The sequence below is a fragment of the Egretta garzetta genome, unplaced genomic scaffold (genome assembly GCF_000687185.1).
Source record: "Egretta garzetta isolate BGI_Z169 unplaced genomic scaffold, ASM68718v1 scaffold7, whole genome shotgun sequence".
NCBI classification, from domain to species: domain Eukaryota; kingdom Metazoa; phylum Chordata; class Aves; order Pelecaniformes; family Ardeidae; genus Egretta; species Egretta garzetta.
Genome location: NW_009260350.1, coordinates 362,827 through 383,673, shown reverse-complemented (window position 1 = coordinate 383,673; position 20,847 = coordinate 362,827). Strand labels below are relative to the sequence as shown.

Genomic DNA, 20,847 nt, shown 5'->3' with positions numbered 1-20,847 from the left:
CCGCTGTGCCCCGGCTACCGTCCCAGATCCCCCCCGGTGTCCCTCGGGGGAGGCCCCCAGCCGCCGTGCGTGAGTCCCGCCTGGGCCGGGACCTCCTGTGAAGGGAAACAACGGCGCTTAATTCCTTTCTTGCCTTTCAGCACTGGCCTTCGGGTGCCTCCGCCGACTGCACACTGTGTACCAGTCAGCAGAGCTGCCAGAAACCTACCAGATGCTGCGTCAGACGTGCCGGGACTTTGCAGAAAAGGAGTTGATGCCCCTGGCAGCTCAGCTGGATAAGGAGCACCGCTTCCCGGCCGAGCAGGTGCGTGCTGCTCCCGCCGGGAGGTGGGCAGGAGAGAGGCAGACTGGCTCGTTCAGAGCCTGACTTAGAACCATAGAACCATTCAGATTGGAAAAGACCCTTAAGATCATCAAGTCCAACTCTAAACCATAAACCTTGCTTTAAGTGCAAGCTCGATTACTTAAACCTCAGTTTCTTCCAGGGAGGGAAAATGCATTGCTTTCAAAGGTACAGGACAAATGCTCATGCAAAGCATGGTAGCCTGATGGCAAAACAAAGAAGGAAATCTAGGTGCCCTGATCTCCTGACTTCCCTCTGCTGCTGTGGCAGGACCACCTGGGCCTGAAGCACAATGTATGTTAAGCTTTGGCTTAGCAGGAAATTGAAGTTTAGATCAACTTGTGGGAGAGTTCTTTGAGTGTGGAGGTTGTACTGCCCAGAGGATGTTTTGAGGTCTTTACCTTGACTTGTGTTTCTCTGTATCTGGCTTTAGTACCATTGAATTTTCAGTTCTCTTACTGACTTCCCTGTGGGCTGTAATGCAACTGACTTATAAAATCAATAAAATCCTTTCATAGACTGCACATAGCCATAAAAATGGTTTATAGTGAGGAAGCGTAGATGACCTGAGTGCATTTCAGATGATGAAAAGAAGTGATCAGGAGATAGGAGATGCATGTCGGTCATCCTCTAGGGCTGTAAGGAAATTGAGATTCCAGTCAAACCCGTGGCTTCTCTGGTATAAAGCAGTACAGACCCAGCAGTACGTTCTGTGCCGTGTTGAGCAGACTAACTCACCTACTTCATTGCAATGAAATTCTAAGCTCTAGAAAAATACATACTGTTACATTAGCCAAAAGGCTCCGAGCAAGCACAGAGGCATGCAAGTTTTGTCATACGCCCCTCTTTCTATTAAGGAGTAAGGAAGATGATAGCCAGGAAAGTCGTACTCTAAGGATGAAAACACTTTCCTCTCTGCTTTCCTGTTCTTACCTGAGAATTTTACATTTGGTTTTGAATCTTTTCACTTGAATGTGTTGGGGAAAATTGAAAATGCAAACAGTGTTTATTAAGATAAAGCAACATACATAGAACTAGTTGTCTTTTGTTCATCCTCTGGATTTGATGTGAAGGACTAGTGTTTTGAGTGCCCATACATGAGGGAAAACACTTGTCTAAAAGTTCCTCCTGGGTCCTATTAAAGTAAGCAGAGGCTGGTAATATGGTTATTTCTGCAAGACCAAAAGCTTGACATCTTAGATATAAAAACAGAGGAGAGGTTGTTTTTTCTCTTGTATGTTGCTAGACATTAACAAGAGATCTAGAGTGAGACAGTCTGTGCTCTGAAGAGCTTATGGTTAAGAAGCCAGGGGTCCAGCTGAGGAACTTGGGGTGGAATAATTTGGAACGTAACCAACAATTAAATTCTCTGGGAAGCAAGACCTGGCTTTAATGGGAATTAAAAAAATCACCTTATTGCAAATTGTTCTGTGGGTTATTCATTCTGTAAAATTCTCTTTGCGCAGTCCTAGGCTGAAGGTCAGCAGACTCAAAGGAAAAGTTCTAATGTTTTTTATCAGCTGGATTTCCCATTGGGAGCTTCCTTGTGACAGGAGACATGCAAGGGGAAAAGCTTTGGTGGGAGGCTGAGGAAATGCTGGTGGGGTTGTATCTCCCTATTTCACCTTCAAAAGGCTCCCTCCTTCCTGGTACTCTTTAAATGATCAAGAGCCTAGTCTTAGGCAGCAGTGACTGCGTACAGCTCTTGTGGAAGTCATCAAGACCTGGGGACACTTAACAGTTTGTCCTGTCAGATTCCCATTTCACCAGGAGTTGTGCGCATCTTTTCCTCCATGTGTAGTCCTGCTATGACCTGTCTTTCCCTCTGTGTGTCTGCATGTATTTGCTGCGATACCGGTGGTGCAGAGGATCTTACTTCTCCATTCCCTATGTGCAGGTGAAGAAGATGGGTGGCTTAGGGCTGCTGGCTATGGATGTGCCGGAGGAGTACAAAGGAGCAGGCCTCGACTACCTGGCCTATTCCATTGCCGTGGAGGAGATCAGCAGGGGCTGTGCGTCCACAGGTGTAATTGTCAGCGTGAATAATGTAAGTGTCTCGGGTTGTGTGTGAGGGACAGGTGTGGAACTGAGTGGCATTGGGGGGGTTATTGGAGAGGAGTGTATGGGAGAAATGGGATCTGTTCCCATGGTGGGTTCTGGTGTGTTGGACAGCACTTAGACATTAGGGAGTGACTGGATGGCTTGTACCTTCAAGAGGCACTAACTCAACTCTCAATTCCAAAAGTCTCTGTATTTAGGGCCAATACTCAAGTTTGGCTCTGAAGAACAGAAGCACAAGTGGATTGCTCCCTTCACCAGCGGAGAGAAAATCGGATGTTTTGCCCTTAGTGAACCAGGTGATGTGACTGTTACCATTCCTGTTGTAAAGAACGTAGGGTAGCTTATTTCCTTAGTCAGGTTTCGGATGGGCTTTAGGTCTGTGAAATTGTAGCAGTTTGTAGAAAAGTGGTTTATAGCAATTCTGTGTAAATGAAGTGTCAGTGCCCAAGGTATTAACGACCATCCTTGTAGTCCACACTGAAAATTTTCATCCCCTCTCTGAGAGCAGAGCTCTGGAGATGGACGCATCTTAGACACGTGGGCCTTTCCCCGTCCTGTTTGGGTCCTGTGGCAGGGATGGTGCCGTCACTATGACAGTTACAAGGGGTGCCATGAGCTGATGGGGCGGGGTGGGGGTGCGGGCAGGAGTGGGTTTGTGGCCCAGGCTGCCAATGATTGCCTGAGTTTTGTTTGCTGGTGCCTTGCTCAGGAAATGGCAGTGACGCTGGTGCGGCATCCACGGTGGCACGCCTGGATGGTGACGAGTGGGTTCTGAATGGCACCAAGGCCTGGATCACCAATGCCTGGGACGCCTCGGCCACTGTGGTGTTTGCTACTACAGATAAATCCCTGAAGCACAAGGTGCGTTCAGTGGGATAGTGAGGAAAAAGGGCTGGGAGTAAAGGAGCTGTGCAGAAGCACTTTGAAAAGGCTCTGGGGCGTCTGTATTTAGAGTGGTGCAGGCATTGAGCAGAGGAGGGGCTGATGTGTGCTGGCTTTGTTCTGTGTCAGCTCTCTCCTCCCTTCTCCCGCTTACCTGGACATGTGGCTCCTGTGAAAAATGTTTGGAGGAAGCCTCTTCACACCCAGGTAAGCGGGAAGTTGGCACCATTCCTAAGAGGATGGGTCTTGTTGCAGGGCATTAGTGCGTTCCTGGTTCCCATGCCAACTGCTGGGCTGTCACTGGGGAAGAAAGAAGACAAGCTGGGAATCCGAGCCTCTTCCACTGCCAACCTGATATTTGAGGACTGTCGGATACCCAAGGCCAACCTACTGGGGCAGCTGGGAATGGGCTTCAAAATTGCCATGGTAAGAGATGGATCGGGATGCAGCTGTGGTTGTGTAAAGCTGTAGTTCCCAAGCTTACCTTTTCAAAACTGTTTACAGACTTAGGAGCACTTTGGTGAGAACCGTTGGTGTAAGCTGTTCTGTTTAACATTAAGCAGTTGACCCCTCTTGCCAACGTGGGAGAAATCATTCATAGGGCTTGATGAATCATTAATTTGCCATAGATCCTTGATAGCACTTTTATTATAGACTCAATGTGGTGGTTCTCAGATGAAGGAATGCTGATACTGCTGAGGCACTGTGTGAGCAGGGTTGGTGTATTTTAATTTTTCTCCTCTCCCAACCCTCTATTCCGCCACTCTCTACCCATAGATAAAGAGAAAACACGTCATTTTTCCCTAAATACTTTGGCAGAGGAAAGCAGTCCTGGAGGCACAGGACAACTGCTGGATAGCATCTAAAGGTGGATGTTAATGGCACCTGTGTGACTTCTGAGGAAGAGCCAGGAACGGCAGGTTCCCTGCAGTGATGCACTCCCCTTGGAAGCCTTCACTGCTCTCTCTGCAGGGGCAAACCACCATTTGTTGGCCTGACTTTTTCAAAAAGGCTGTGCTCCCTGGAGACCAGCCCCTTCCATTATGTCCACAACTAAAAGAGTGCATCAGTCACCAATGACTTTTTTTATGACACTCAGCCCAGGGCTGAGAAAACGAAGCCTTTTCTCACTGTGCTGTAAATTCTTCGAGTGCATAGTGAGGCAGGGAAGGAGTTAAAGCCTAATGGGCAGGTGTTTCAGGTAAATTGGGTTATTGACTCAATTCACTAGTCATTTTGAAAAATGCTTGCTTAGGTGTGTCTGTACTAATGATGAGGGCAGAGAGGAAAACTGCCCAGATTTCCCTTTTTTTTTTTTTTGCAGTTATAGTGAAATGAGCTGCGCAGTGAGCCAGGGGTCCAGCTGAAGGGTTCTTTTCAGCCCCTTCCAGAGATGCTCCTTGTTGTGCTGTTTGCCTTTTTTTTGCACCCCCCCCCTTTTTTTAACCCAGCTAACAAGAAGCAATACCTCTCCTTTCTGCTTTCCTTCTTGTACTCCGTCTTCTCTCTGCAGTGCCAGGACATTTTATAGCTCTATTCCTGCATAACGAGGAATATTCTGAATCAAGGCAGTCTGACCAGAGGATACTAAGGCTACAGCAGCTTCCCAGCAAGAGCAGAAATGTGAGTGTCCTATTTTTGATCAAGCACGACGTGACATAACACACATATTTTGTGTCTTTTGCAGCAAACGCTGGATGCAGGAAGGATTGGTATCGCCTCACAGGCTCTTGGAATAGCGCAGGCAGCTCTGGACTGTGCTGTGGATTATGCTGAAAAGAGAATGGCCTTTGGGTCACCCATCACAAAGCTACAGGCAGTGCAGGTACGAGCTGGGCAGACGGGGCAGTTGCAGACTTGGCTGGTGCGGGTGGAAGGTTCGTGTGCTCTCGGGCGTGGCTTCAGGCACACTTTGCACTGTGTACTGGGATAAACAAGGTAATAATTTATGTTTTCAAACACCGCTCAAGCCGATGGTTGGGAGGAGGCACTCCTTTTCTAGCAATACTGGCCTCAGCGGTGGGAGACTTCTGCGCTACGTTCTTGAGCAGGCATAGGCTGCTGTCTGGAACAAAGGCAGTGTCTGTCGTTGCAGTTTAAGCTAGCAGATATGGCTGTGGCCTTGGAGGGTGCGCGCTTGCTGACCTGGAGAGCTGCTATGCTGAAAGACAATGGGAAGCCCTTCACAAAGGTATTTCTAACCTTGTGTTTGTCTAGCAGCGACAGTGCTGGGCACAGGCTCAAGGCAAGAAACCACGCTATGTACAGCACAGCTGCGTTCAGCTCCTGCCCAGCCAGCACTGTCAGTGTTTAACCCACTGGCAGGTATTGGACTCTGCTGCCTAACCTCAGGCAGCCTGCTGAGCCGAGGCCTGGCTTTAGCCAGGGGGAGAGGGGTGGCCACTGTCAGCTGGCACCAATGATCAGTCCTGTCTCTGCACAGCTGGTCTGTGAGTTTTCCAGCTCCTCATGCAAGTGAGGTGTTCCTTTTTGTGATAGCTGCACCCTCAGTGATGTTTTCCTTCCCCAAAGGAAGCAGCGATGGCCAAGCTGGCTGCATCAGAAGCTGCAACAGCCATTGCTCATCAGGTAATTACTTCACTTGGCATCTCTGATGTACAGCATGCTAAAGGGAGACTGCGTTGTTGCACAAGTACTTGGGGAAGGCAGCATGGCATTTACTGTATTTTTTTTAAAGAAAACCCCAACAAACCAACCCCTCTGGTTGAAGCTGGTTAGCACAGCCATAGGGTGTGGGGGGGTGTGTGTGTGCTGGGATTTATGCTGGCTTGTGGCACCTGTATTATTAAAGTCATCTTGTGCCTGCTGCTGCAGTCAGGACTAGTAGTAACTTCACAACATAGTGAGCAAATGGAGCAGGACCTCTGGTGTCCGCATTTATTTCCCCATCATTAACAAGTGTGTCTTAGCTGAACGTGGGTCACTAACACTACCTCTGAAGCTGTTCATTCTCTGGGTCATCGGTATATTGCTGGCTCAAATCCTGTTTAGTCCTCCGATTGATTGCTAATGGGCTGCAGTTGTCCCTGGGTGAGGGTGTCATCCCCGCCCTCCCCTATTATGCTTGCAGCAGGCTTAGCTCCTTTTGAAGGTGGCTGTGTTCTGTAGAAAATGAGTTCCTTGACCCTGCGTCCTTTCTAACCTACCTTTGTTTCAGGCCATCCAGATCTTGGGGGGGATGGGCTACGTGACAGAGATGCCAGCAGAACGCCATTACCGCGATGCTCGTATCACCGAGATCTATGAGGGGACCAGTGAGATCCAAAGACTGGTGATAGCAGGTCAACTGCTCAAGGCCTACCGTAGCTGAAGAAGCCAAGTAGAGAAAGACACTGCCCCAAAGTGCCTTGTAATGGCGCACAACAGGGATCAAGCCATGGCCCTCTTGAACATGGCTAATGATGGAAGTTTTCCTCACCAATGAGTAACTGACCCTCTTGTTAAAAATGTGCTGATTCTTCTTTGGACAAAGTATGGTGGACAGAAGGCCATACCTAGCTTTGCAAGCGATGGCTGTGAGTGCAGGACGGAGGAGGCAACCTGTCCTTGGAGGGGAGCGTAGGTCCTTTTCCTAAACCTGGAGCCTTGTTTTGGTTTGGTAGTGGTAAAATGACTTTGCTGTTTAGTGAGGTCAGCAGCTCTCCTTGTGCGCTTCCCGGCCACTGCCTGTGCAAGGATTTGTCACTATGTGGTACTCGATAACCAGTGCCAAAGTTAGAGGCACTGAGAGAGGCAACCCCTGCGTCCTGTTCCAGGCTGGGGGTTACATTGCCTCTTCTGATCAGACTTTGATGAATTTCAGGTGTGGGACGTGGCTATGCATGAGCTCCTAACTGGATGCAGGCTGTGCTGAGGTAATCCTTGCAGCAGTGCACTTCTCCCCACTGTCGGCAGGAGAGGAGCCAGATGGGAGGACTCAGGTACTACCTACACACAAAGGGCTCCTGGCACAGCCTGTGGTTGCTGTCTGTGACGATGTAAAAACAAAGGTCAGAAAAAACCCCTTGATCTTGCCCAGCAGAGCCCAGCAGGTGTGGGTGTAAAAGCAGAGGAGAGAAAAGCTGCAATGCCCGAGACCGATTAAAAAAAAACAAACAACCAACACACAACAAAAAAACCCCCTCTGCTCCCAGAGCTGCTTTTACGATACCAACAACTACCCAACAGGAAAGTGCCTGAAGTGGCAGAAACAGTCTTTAATCTCTACATGTTGGGCAACAACAAGGAAATGCAGAGATGACATAGAAAAACCTTACCAGTAGCACATCTCCTCAATCAGTTACCTTTGGCAAGAAATTAACTTCTAGGAGATTCAACAGAAAAAAGAAAAGCTCTAAATCTGGAAAAGATGCAGAGGATTAAGACTGCAGCCTGTCTGGGCCGCCCCCTTGTCCAAACAACAAGTAAATGGTTATTTTCCTGTGGTGCCATTTATCTAGGTTTGTGTGGAGAGAACCAGGAGGATTCTATTACGCATAAGAAAGCAGAGAAGACAAATAAAACCTGATTTTAAAGGACCACAAGTCCCCACTCTTTTTTTTTTTTTTAATGCACATGTGAATTCATTTAGTGTATTTTCTTCAGTCACAAGAGACAGGAGCATGAACCACCAGGGCCTGCACACAGCAGTTAGGCACCGCTTTGAGGTGCAGATGTCCCAGCAATATCAATAATCCCTTTGCAGGTCGCTAGAGGGCACAGTCTTGAAGTCTTGAATTTCTCCTTGCTGCTCTCACAAACCTGAGGATTAACAGAAACAGAGCCAGGCAGTGAATTCAGGAGGAGTACTTCTCCTGGGAAACCATCCTGATGACTGTGAATGTGTTGTAAATTATGGAGAGCTTCTAGGAGGGAGAGACACTTCTCTAGCTTGATTTCAGCCCGTGTCACCTCTTTGATGATTGCTGAAGGCTGATATCTATGACTGTGATTACTACCTTACACTTCTTGCAGCCACTCAGCTGGAACAGGAACTCCGCAAGTGAGACCTTTGGGAAGGCAGAGCCTTTGCTGACCTCTTGTGCCCAAGTCCAGCTGAATCCCCAGTGACCCAGAGCATTCGCTGCTTCTCTTAGCTCTGCTTTACTGTACCATCGGTGCTTTCAGCCTGCTCCTCTTCAACATCCCGCCTCCTTCACTTACCAACACTAAATGACTGCAGCTTCCCTTCTCCAGAGCAGAGTGAAATTGCCCCTGAACACGCACCATGGCTGACCTAAGGGGGGGAACAGCGATGAACACCTCGGCTGACAGAGAACACACCTTAAGAACCAACAAACGAGATGCTGTGCCTGTGATCAGAGTCTGCTTCTGGGAGCGCCTGGATCACGCACCGCGTGCCTCATTAACGAGCTTCTTGCTTGCTCTGACATCAGTACAACAGCTGACCTGGCTCACAACTGCGTACTTGATGCTAACTTGCTGAGTGCTGCACCTCTGCCATAACCTGTATCAAATTACACTGCACATCATCAACTTACTGAAAGGGTGGAGCTGGTACAAAAAAAAAATAAATAAAACCCATCACTGGTGTAGCTACAGCATCCAGTCAGGTTCCTGAGCCTAGCAGCAGCTTAAGATACTCTATCAGAATTCCCTTTTGCTATTACTTAAAAACACACTTTAAGGGTGCAAAGTCTCTTAAACAAAAGCTTGCCAATACCTTCCTTGCTGCCACAGGTCCGGAGAGGGACTGGTAACCTGCCACACACACTGTCTGCAGCAGTGCTTGGGTAAACAGCACGGTTATGCACAAAGCCTGCCCCAGAGCTCCGAGAGCAAAGAACTGGCTTTTCCCGGAGCAAGATACCAAGAGCTTACTCCTTGCTGCTGCTGGCCGAGAGACTTGTGGCTGTACCGCACGTGCGTCTGCTCCTCAGGGCTGTTACAGAACTGCTGAAAGCGCAGAACACAAACATGTTTTGCAGCATTACAGAGGGAGCTCTTCCCGAGAGCCACCCCCAGACAGCGTAACCTGGCTAGGTGTGGGCAGGGCCAGGCTTTCCTTGGAGAAAAGGGTCTATTTACAGGTGAAGCCAAATGTTTTTATCAGTTTACAAACTCAGCCAACATTGCACAGTTGGGGCGCCGAGCTGGGAAAACCAGGTCATACATAAATTAGAAAGAGGTGGGGAAAGGAGATAAGCCACAGCTACACCTTTCCAAGGGCATTGTGGGTTTTAGCCCCACAACGCTCTTAAGCATATGTGAAACTGGTTACAGAACAGACTGGGAATGAAGCAGGGGGAGCCCTAACTTGAATCATTTCTTAGGAAACACAGTTAAAATAACAAGGAGTTACTTCCCCTCACCTTATATTTGATATGTTTTATATTGTATATAAAGCTCACAGTCTCTTCATGTGAGCTCCCAACAGACTAAAGGAAGAGACGAGCTGTTCTGGGCTGTCACAATTAAATGCACACAGGTGAGAAATATTTAACTCTTCCTGGGGAGAAGCACAGACATTGACCCACATCCTTCTTGGCCCGTCCCCCACCAGGAATGAAGAGCTGCCTGGAGTCTGGATCCCCTTCTGAAGCATCTGCCTTCCTTGGAGCACAGCGGGACAGGGCTCACCTCTCAATTTCACACAATTTTGAAAAAAAACCAGAAGCTCCATCTCAGCCTTCCAAGTTTAAGCAGTGTATAAAATTTTCCACAGGACTCGGCTGAAATGGCTGTAGCATTGCTTTCCCACCAGAATAGTCCTCTCTAGTAGTCTTCCCTGACAGCTTTATCTATAAGAAAAAACAGGACAAATTATTTCAATTTTAAATTAAAATTTTGGTTTGCAGAAGTCGAGAGCCCTCATTATACACACAGACCTGGCAACAGCCACACATTCAGGTAAGGCTGGGGGTCTTGGAAAGCGTGAAACATGCCAAATTTGAAAGACATCCTGAAGTGAAAGAGCAAAGTACCTATAATGGGAAGAAGAAATGAAACAGAGATAAGAAAATGTGACAGTGGTGTTGCTTGAATGAAAAACGCAGTTTACTACTGTTTAGCTAAAAATTAGTTTCAAATTCTGCTCGCTCACTAATTGTATAAAAAGAAAAATACTTGAGAGCCTTCCCTCCACTTCCCCCTCTAAGGAGGTCAGTGCTGAGCTGGGGCAGCCACCAAACCGACAGCGTGTATTTCCTCATCGCCTCCGTGACGTCTTCCCCTTCCCTCACAGAACACACCGTGCTTCCATGCTCAAGACAGGAAATGTTCATCTCAGCAAAAGCCTTCTGAGTGCGACACAACGGGCTAGACAACCCCCGGGTCACTTCTGAACTCATAATGTTTGCAAGATTAAGTGTGACCTTAGGGAAATTTCAAAATACAAACAGTAGAATTTCTAAGCTGACTATTCACAAAGACAGAGCACAAAACCGACTCCAGAACCATTAACAGGTTTGTACTTTGCTATAAACAGGCTCTGGTTATCACTTTTTTGCCAGTATCCTTTTACCTTCCTATAAGAAGGCTTATATTAGTCAAACAACTACTGAAATTTTTTTTTCTGACACCTTTTCAGAAGAAGGGGCTCAGTGATCCCACTGCAGGGCTGTGTGCCAAGTAGTTTATTAAGGAGTTCAACAAAACGCTAAACCAAGGCGGCATGAACAACTGTGCTGCACCCCAGGGACAGGGAACCCTAGGCCCTCGATGGCCTCTGGAAACCCAAAGGAGCTTGTGCAACTTCACCTTGAGCTGAGAAGATGCGTAGTCGGCCAGACTGAAGAAACAAGGACAAAAGGTGCATCTGCACAGAGAGGGCCCAGCAGCTGAGTAGCGAGGTAAGAATCTGGTTCTAATCCCCCCGAATGCTGAGGTGGTTGTAGACAGGGCGGCCGTGGGACAAAGCTTTACAGCTTTCACTTACTCGGAAAGCCTAGGAGGATGTTTTTCCCTCTGCAAGTGGAATAGCTTTGTATTTAGAACAGTTACGCTTCAGTTAACCTCTGCAAAGCACCAAACTCCTTTTCTTGTTCCATGCTGAAGGGGCAAACAGTTTTCAGTCCCATTTTGCTCACCTGGCAGGTGCAAGCTCCCACTGGGGAAGTGGGGCAGTCGGCTCAGTGCAGCAGGCACTACCTGTGGGTTCAGCAACAAAGCGTTGCAGTTACAGCTCAGTCTCTTCCCTCAGTTCAAGTCAGAAGGTCGCAGAGCGTGCAGGAGGGCAATACAGCTTAAAAAGGCAGGCCAAGATTTTTCTGGAAAGCTGAATTAATTCTCATTAAGCATTTGTCAATTAGCACTCCTAGAACTTTTTCCAGAACCCATTTTAAGTGTAGAAGATCATTCATAGGCACGTTTTCCTGGTGGGGAATAAAGAAATGCCACTGCAAAATAAAGAAAGGCCTTTTATTTTAATTCCAAAGGCAGGAGGGAACTGCCGAGAAGCTGAAAGCACCTGAGATGTGCATTGCTATCAGGTGGAATGGCTGGGAAGATAAAGCAGTAGCAAACTGGATCTAAAAATGTTATTCCACTGCTCGGAACCTCTGGGCAAAAAAAAACCAACCCAGAAGTGTCTTTTTTTCTCTCTCTGAATATCCTGAATATCAATATTTTATTCACCTTGAGGTGTGTAGCTGAAAACTGATGCCTTTCCCTTATCCCAAGCTGACTGAAAGTCTGGGACCTAACACCTGCTATGAACCATAAAAGCAAATTTTTAATTATAACCCATTTGCTTCATTAAGACGTGACAGTTCCCTGACAGTGAGTGTTGCAGACACGATAGAGGAAATGCTTTCAACTAAGATAAGATTAATGAAAATAAAGTCACACCATCCCCCTTGCCACACCCACCCGCTCACACTTGCTAATCTTGGAGCCCCCTGCCCCTGTGAAGGGCTGCGCTGCTTCTCACTGTTTCTTCAGATGTTGTACCTGTCTCAGAGATCCGCTGCAGCCAGCTCGGAGGCCATCGGCCTCATCAGCCCCCCTGCCTGCGAGCAGCGGCAGACCTGCCTGAGAACAGAGGAAGGGGTTAATTAATGACCGTACAAACACGTGGCCAGACAAAATTTTCTTCTGCTCCAAATATGCTCTTCTTGTAACATCTGACAGAGCAGAACGGATCAGGTGTTTCACTGAAGCTTCCTTACCTCTGTAATGACACCGTGCCCCAGAGTGATGTTACTGTTCAGTCAGGTTCATCCTTAAACATTCCTGTTTCCCGTCCAGTCAGCTAACAGTTACCAGCATCCATCCAGCTACCAAGAGCTACGACCAGGAGAGTTCCCCAAGCCCAATTTGGTAGAGTATTGTAAAGGACAAAAGTTCTCATTACCTCAGGGAAGCCTTTCAGTCAATAAAATAACAGAACTGGAACTGCTGGTTTAAAAAAAAAAAAAAAAAAAAAAAAAAAAGATAAAATCCACATTTCAACAGGCTACAGGTGCAAAGCAGTCAACACACAAACGCCAACCAGTCACAACAGTAAAGGACAGTTTTCTTTTTCTTTTTTCCTTTTTTTTTTTTTTTTTTTTTTTCTTCTTTAAGGGGCAGGGGCATGGAAAAAATACAGCACACTAATGAAACAAAATGCAAAAAATACAAAAAAATAGAAAATAGAAAAAATGTATTTACAAGTGATACATTACTATGATCAGAAAGCACAAAGACAATTGCTGCTATAATACATGCACTGGGTCAAGAAGGAACTACTAAAAACCTGCAAGGGAGCTGTTGGGGGGGAAAAAAAAAAGAAAAAAGAAAAAAAAAAAAAAAAAAAAAAAACACCCCCCCCCCCCCCATCCCCCCCCCCAAACGACCAAGGTTGGGTTTGAACTTTTTTCTTCCCTAGTTTGCTACATTGATCAAAATCGAATATCCCCTAAAGTCCAGGAGTACAGTCAGTACAAATACTACACTTGTTTTTCAACTGCAGGTTCAGTTGTAGGGGGGGGACAGCAGCTCATTGTAGATCCATATACAAGAAAGCCATCGTAAACTTCTCTACATGCTAAAAATTACAGCAAGCCCCTGTCTGCTACATAGCATGATCTTAGCAGGTTTTCCTTTTTATTTATTCATATATATATCTATATGTGTGTATATATATATGTATAAAAATCGTGCCCTTTTTCACTGCAACATGACATCTGGGTGGAAATGTAACTTGTTACAACAAATTTTTATATGTATACTGCAAGAAGTCACTCAATGTCTGTGGATTTAATAAGTAACCTCACACCACAGGAAATATTTAATAAATCAAAAAAAAAAAAACCCCTAGTATTGTGACAGAAGACCTTCTGTCTCAGTTCTTTTCAAAACCGAAGTCCAGCAGGAAACTGGTCCCAATGTCCACGAGGGTTCTCTGAAGCTTCAGTTTGCTTAACGGTTTTTTCTTTTAGTGTTCACAAGTTTTTGAACGACCTCAAGTCGTTTTCAGTTTCAAGTCTGTCTCTTCCTCTCTCACACAGGTAATAGCCTGGTACTAATCCATCCGAGCGAGGAAAAGAGGAAAGTGGCTGCAGTTGCACAAAGGGTCCCCAATTCCACATCTGCAGGGAGATACGGAGTCACACGGAGCTCCAGGGTCTTAGTTTTTTTTCCTTTTCCTCCTTCTAATACAAAGTCCCTTCATACAAGTCCCGTAATTGGTACCTTCCCAAGTACCAGCCAGTCCAGCTTTAGGAGACAACAAAGCCACAAGTTAAAGTGAAAAGGACCAAGGCAGAAGTTCAGGTCACTTCCTGTCTGTTCCATCATACCTCCAGGAAACGGGAGCTGCTGGACTTGGAGTGGAAAGGCTCAGACCACATGCGACGTAGATCGCCCTAGGCAGGAAAACAGCAGAAGGACCATGCCCTCAGAAACTCTGAAGTCCACTTAGAATTCAGATTTTAAAATGCACATATAATTGCAAGCATGTCTTAAAGCAAATCTATCCTTCACCTGTTCTGCAAATTACAGTACGACAGTCCTGGCCCCGTCAGGCCAGAACGTCTTTGTTTGCAGCAGATCGACCTAAAAGGGGTTCCTGATGGGGAAGGAAGTATTTATGCAGGTGGAAAATTCTGCCCTTTCTTACACTCTGCTCTGCAGAGCGCTCGATGTGTGTTTTCAACAACAGCCCTGCATTTTAAAATTTCAGAGCAGGTGACTGGAAAGAGGTAAACAAGGATCTGCCTCTCCAATCTCCGTTCGACCTTTGTGCACACATTCATTCATGACCAGCTGGGCGAGGACAAATTCACTTATTTAATTAAACCAGTATTTAATTCTTCAGCATTTGGTTAGTTTGTAATTACTGGTACTTCACGTACATATTTCAGGAACTCATCTCTCAGTTACTCAGTCCTCCAAAATGAAGATTCACCCCGACAGCAGCGGTACCTTTGTTCTGGGCCAGGGCTGTTACGGACGCGCGTCATCCGCATGAGAACTGGCGCCCAGCGCAAGAGCATGGAACCCGCTGCCAGCTGACCCCAGGGCTTCCTGCTGCAAATACGTAATCCTGTCTTACCTTTAAATAGGCCATGGTGAGGAGCGGCAATAAAGTAAAAGGTACCAAATAGAGCAGGGCAGGCTGGGCTGCCCGGTGAATACGAGAAGCTACTGTTGCAGTTAATAGACCTGTAAAAGAAAGAAGTGACTGTAAACGCCTTTAGGTTGCGTATGGATGTTCTAATCATTTCATCCCCACGTGGCTCCCTTCCCCACCATTTTAAAGGACGGGCTGTGGAAAAGTTACTTATCTGTGCTTCACTTTCCCTGAACAGATGTAAAACAAACAAAACCGTGAAAAAATACTCTATTTTAATATTAGGCTGTGTTGAGCCACTTGCTCCGGTTTTGAATCTCAAAGACAAAGCTAAGAGTACCTCAGACAAAACACAACAAAAGGCGAAGGGGAGGCAGCTGAATGTACCCCACTGAAGTGCTACTCCAGTGCTGGCACCTCTTGAGACTGAGGCCCCGGCCTGAGGAACGGGGGGCTGAGAGGAAGGATTGTACACGCCAGGAATGATTTTCCTGGATTCTTGCCGTAAGGGGACGTAGTGGGAAAGATGAGGGGGGAGGAGGAAGGCTATTGGTATGATTGTTCCTTTTCATCCTCAGAAGAGCTGCAGGTCAGGATATGCACACACATGTCCTGACCGTAGGGAAAAAATCTATTTTATGTTAGGGAGGAGAGGGATGACTACATCAAATCAAAAACAGCATTCCAGTTGTGACTACTTACGATGTTCTGTATGTACTAAGATGTCGCAGGATCATAAGCATTAACAGGAGAATACAGAAATGCCAGAATTGCCTAGATTAATTACCTAGGTGTACTCTTACGCAGCATAAGGCATCTGGAAGCTCCCATGTTTCCCATAACCCAGGTATGAGCTACGACACCTTCTATGCTAGTAAAGCAAAGCCTAAAAAGTTGCTAACAATAATACACTGATAATCTCTTTCATCCTCTAAATAAAATACAACAACAAAAAAATCATAAATAGAAAACTGCAGAAAGCTTTTTCTCCCTAGACCACGCCAATGAAACCCAAAGAGAGGAGGATTAAAAAGGAACATAACCAAGTGTTCTCTCAAAGCCTCTTTATGCTTGCTTTCATCATCTTTTAAACCTACTACAATAATCCCACTTCTGCTCACTAAGCAGCTGTCCACATTAAACTAATTACTCACCTACAAAATATCCAATAAGTGTGCAGTGAAAGTAAGAGACCTTCTGCATACGTCCAGAGATGTTCCCTGGTCCTGGGGCACCACAGGAATCGCTGTTGGCTTGCTTTTTGTAGTTGTCGTAACGCAGAACAAAGCAGAGCAGAAGACCTGGCATCACAATGTCTCCGATCCCCAGCATGGAGAAGTGGCTGCCTGTGGAACTGGAGAGCAGCTGGAATTGGGTTCGTGCCCAAGACAAAAGGGGACAAGCTCTAGCCTCCTCCACTTCGGTTCTGAGCTTTGTTTTGCACATCCCTTCTTTCTACTGGCAAACTTTTATGTAGTAGAAGCTAAAAGCTGGCTTCTGAATATTTTTTTTCCTCGGTGATTTCACCACCACCTCAGCTCAGTTTTAAACATACAGACATGTTGTTCCAAACCAGTTTGTTTCTACCAGTCGTGTTTAAGCTGCTTTTGCTCTTAACTGACTCAATGAAACAGGTCCCTCAGCTCAGTACTTCAGTCTTCTCTCTTCTAAGCGCTGATGGGAGGTACCAGCTGACCACTTCATCAAACCGTTTGATTAACACTGACAGACACTGCACTTCATTCCCGTGTACATAGATCACCTCTAATAGCAGGTGATACATCACCTTATGGACTTCTCAGGTCTTTGGCATCATTCAGACAAAGCACGTGGCAAATTATAGTCTCACCAGACTCCCAGAAAAGAGCAAATTGCTGAGTAGATTAAGAAATAAAATTGCCCATTATCTTAAAGCCAAGATCTTTTTCATGAAAATGAAGCCAAATCAAGTTATCGCAAAGTTGACAAAATGAACAATTTTGTCTTTATCATGGCAGACAATCAACTCCTAATCTCTGTAATTTCAGCATCCCAACATCTAAAGAAACAAGAACAGAGCAAATGTGCCACCCTGTCCTACTGCATAACTGCTGGCGCGCAGCAGCGGACTGCCCAAGCAGGCCCAGGCATAGCTGGTTCAAAACCTGAGACGTTGCAGAACCCCTGCAGTAGAGAGATGTGGAATAATCTCCCTCCAACACAGCACGTACCCAGTAAGCTGTCCTTGCTTAGAACAATTTCTAACTCCCTTCCCAATCATTTGCAATTACGCAGTAATCAAGACTATTCTGATGTTATAATAAACCTCAGGTCTTTTGCCTTTAAGCAGTAGGCCATAAATCCTACAACAGCAGTCATTAAACTGTAGAACTCACACGTATGTCGAAAAGCACATCCTGTTCTGCACAGGCCGCCTTTTAACCTAATGAGGATCGTTTCTGCATGCAAATGTCAGCAAATGCAAAATGTCCAATCCTCACTACTCATGACGTACCTTTTTATCACAAAGAGGGAATGACTAAACAGGGAACTAAGCTGGTATTTTCCAATAGAATTAGTGCTACTAAAAAGTACAGGAGGGAGGGAAATTTTTTCTTATATAATACAGTAGAAGAGCTGCTGATTTTACCTTGGAAATACAAGTTTACCAGGCAGCGACAGACGGGGAACATCTCTACCCACATTTGGTCCCAGGTGAAGTTTCCGGGATAAAACGTCCAGGGGGTTATCAGCTGGTTGTGTGGCCACTTTCACCATAACATTGCTGTTAAAGATGTAGGCAGAAAAAAAGACCTATGGAGCAAGGAAATAATCAGAAATTACAAACTGCAATTATATAGCAACATGTATTTTTGCTTTGCTTATTCAAGAAAAGAAAGGATCTTGTCCAAATTTCCCACATATATACATTGTATATATGACAATAAAAGACAAAATGTATTTCAAAAATTCACATGAAGTTTTTTACACTATTAATCCTCAAGAATAACTGGAATATACTTTCTGATATCAAGATATTGATCAGTATCTTGAGATCCTTTGGCAAAGGATCTGTCCAGACTACAAGTAGGTAGCCCAGGACTACAAAGGCAGGTAATAGGATTCCAAAAATATGAGAAAGCTTGAAAGCAGAGAAGAGGCAAGTGCCATGATGCAACGCTTGTTTCAGACAGGCTCTTACGCCACAGCTCATCACACTGGGGAACTGACTGGCTGCCAGAGCTGTCAGCAAGCGCTGCCCTGGATCAGCGCTTGGTGTTGTGTGAAGGTAAAATAAAATCCTTTCAGTATTACAAAATATATTCTGTCAGGTTTCTTGTAAAAGCGCGGTAAGGTTTTATGCCAACCTTCCTGGCTATAAATCAGTTTGCATTCCCGTTTTGCAGATTTCACTGCTCATCGGAAGTTGGCACGTGCGCACAGTGCAAGCGTGGATAAGGATTTGTCTTTACTTGGAAATGCTTGGTCTGATCTTCAACCAGGCTTTCAAAATCTGAGGTCCAATTTCTTTTTTAAAATAATATGCCAGAGTTGAAATATTCTAATCATGTTTCTGCTTTTGTCAACTAATTAGTGAGGAAATCATTCTGTATCCTGCTGCAGACTTTTAACGTCTCAGAACGGAGCAATGAAGCTGACCTTCTGGCTTTGCCAGATTTCATCAACTTCATACTAGTAGAGTTCATGTAAAAATGGCCCAAGGCCAATTATAAAGCCAAAGGATAAAAACAGTTTTAGCAAAACCAAACAAAACACTTACCCAAAAGACATCATAAATTAGTAACCCAGAGAGTAGCAAGCAGGAAACCTTCAGGCTCGGCAGCCGAACAAAGGCTATCATTGCAACACACAGGCCCATAGCCAGAGCTACAAAATGCAAGCACATAATTAGTTCATTAAAAATAGCAAAACAAAAAAAACCCCAAACCAACCCCAAGCCAACACCTCCCCCACAAAAAACACCCCCAAAGAAGCCTCTCTTTGCACCTGTGCAGCACTGCATGCACTAGATGACTGTCTGCTGTTTCCAGATAGTGAAATTCTTCTTACCAGAGGTCAGAGAAGTCAAAACACATTCAGTAGCCAACTGTGCACGTGCTCCCAGGGAAGCAGAAATCCCTCTGCGGGCCCAACTGCCCATTCCACTCAACCTCCGCTACCCACCACAAAGAAATATTTTCATGTCTTGTGTCCTAGAGACTCTTATCTCCCCTATGAGACACTGACTACCCCATTAAAAACGGAAGCAACAAAACAACTTGGAACTCTTTGTGCCCCAAACATAAACCTCTACTTTTACACTATTAAGAGGTTTTCTAGTAAATGCATAAAATAAATAAAATCCTTGACTCTTAATTCAGAAATAGCATGGTTACATGACATGTTAGAACATGACAAAAGCCTGCTCAAACCATTTTTCTGCTCGGGCAAGATTGTGTAAGACTGCCCAAACACTAACTATGAAATATTATCATTCAGATAGACAGGGATTTCCCAATAACAAAATTCTGAGTGAAAGCCTACCTACCAAGGGGGAAAAAAATACGGGCAAGTCTTTTCCCAACCCCTCTCCCAAGGGCGAGTTTCCAGCCAGATCAACAAGCTGAACAACATGCCGCAGCTCAGGCGTTAGTTCCATTCCAAGGGGAATTTTGTCAGGGTACGAAACCAAGATGCTACACTAAAAAAAAATAAAATCCCAGTCTTCATATTTGTGTGATTTCCTGCTTCTTTAAGCCTAGCCTTAGCTACCAAAGGTACTCAACTGAAAATCAAATATATTTCAACTGCTTACAAGCAAATCCCTAAGAGATACTTAAAATTAAAAAATAAAAAAATTTTAGAAGTAAATCAACTTTCATCTATGATATCAGTATATTTACAATAATAATGGAGCCCTGTTGGGACCAGATTACACTTAAGTATGCAGACATTTGTAACCCAAATCTGTTTGTCTAATATGGCGCAGAATTTGTAAAAAGTTCTAATCCTGTTTTGACCAACCGAAACTGCAGGGAAAATTGATTCTTTACGTATATGCCCACAAGCGCGACAACTCAACTAAGCCAAAATTTACAAGTAAACCATTGGATTCTCACGCTATAATTATGCGACTGTAAAACTACCTTATGCTTGCATTTCACCTGCCAGACGTGGAGTTCCTCCATCAAAACGCTAAGGTAACATTTCCATAGAGATTCAAGGGAAAAAAGTGCCACCAAAGGCCTGCCAGCGTGGCGGTGTGCGGCGCCCAGGGGCTGCATCCCAGCAAACCCACCTTATCTTTTGAGAATTGTGTCATGGCTGCCAGTTTTAACAAAGTAATGGGATTACTCAGATAAAAATATATCCTAAATCATGCTGCAAAGCTGTAAGTAGCTATAAAATGTAAGCAAATTATTGAGGTTTAAAGAATTTGTCACAGCAAAGCAGTGAGAAAAAGAACTGCATTCAGTAATTCAATATTAGCCTTCAGTTACAGACTTCCTCTGGCAGAAGAGCAAATACAAGGGAACAGTCTGTCTTAAATCAAAGAGGTTTCTCTAAAGCCAATGTTAATAATAGCTCAAGCAAGCCTATATTTAGGAGAGGATTTCCAGGTTATAATTAACTAGAAGTGGAAATATTTTAACCAGCCTGAAGTTTTATCTACGGTTCACACTCTATTTCTCTGTCACTGAAATGAAACGCAGGCGCACACACAAGACACTTCCATCAAACTGAGCAAATACCAGCTAGAAAAGGAGATGGAAAAAAGTCCTTCAGGTGACAGTGAAATACACGTGCTAATAACTACGCAGTTTTGCAACTGCTTTAAGAAATATTGGTAAATTTAAAAAACAGAAGGGAAGCAAGAATGCCCGAGAGCAAATACGAGTAATACAGGCCGAAGTGCAGCGAAGCCACAAAGAAGCTTCTCTCTAAATGGAAGCCGGCTCCTGCTCCAATGAAAAAGTCCAGAAATCATCTGAGAAACAAAGTCATCCATAGCCAAGCTGATGGATGGCACTGACAAACTACGTAAGGCATTGAAATATACTCCAAA

General features: G+C 45.2%; 2 protein-coding genes across 3 annotated transcripts; one reads left to right on the top strand and one right to left on the bottom strand.

Moving 5' to 3' along the window:
* The first annotated feature begins 81 nt into the window (after positions 1-81).
* ACADS (acyl-CoA dehydrogenase short chain) lies at positions 82-7,815 on the top strand. Of its 2 annotated transcripts, XM_035898309.1 has the most exons (9): positions 83-304; positions 2,241-2,390; positions 2,589-2,700; positions 3,114-3,265; positions 3,542-3,712; positions 4,974-5,111; positions 5,382-5,477; positions 5,819-5,875; positions 6,465-7,815. In XM_035898309.1, exons 1-9 carry the CDS (start codon positions 212-214, stop codon positions 6,615-6,617), a joined length of 1,122 nt encoding a protein of 373 aa, XP_035754202.1. In that variant the 5' UTR covers positions 83-211; the 3' UTR covers positions 6,618-7,815. The 2 variants fall into 2 exon arrangements, with proteins under 2 accessions (XP_035754203.1, XP_035754202.1); XM_035898310.1 differs by lacking the exons at positions 5,819-5,875; positions 6,465-7,815 and having other exon boundaries at positions 82-304; positions 5,257-5,471.
* Positions 7,816-8,372: 557 nt separating this feature from the next.
* Positions 8,373-18,942, bottom strand: LOC104129850 (signal peptide peptidase-like 3). Its single transcript, XM_009642824.2, has 8 exons — positions 18,852-18,942; positions 18,562-18,668; positions 17,431-17,594; positions 15,956-16,155; positions 14,784-14,893; positions 13,564-14,094; positions 10,135-12,643; positions 8,373-10,047 (listed from the first exon to the last, which is right to left on the bottom strand). Exons 1-6 carry the CDS (start codon positions 18,940-18,942, stop codon positions 14,023-14,025), a joined length of 744 nt encoding a protein of 247 aa, XP_009641119.2. The 3' UTR covers positions 8,373-10,047; positions 10,135-12,643; positions 13,564-14,022.
* Between the last annotated feature and the right edge of the window lie 1,905 nt (positions 18,943-20,847).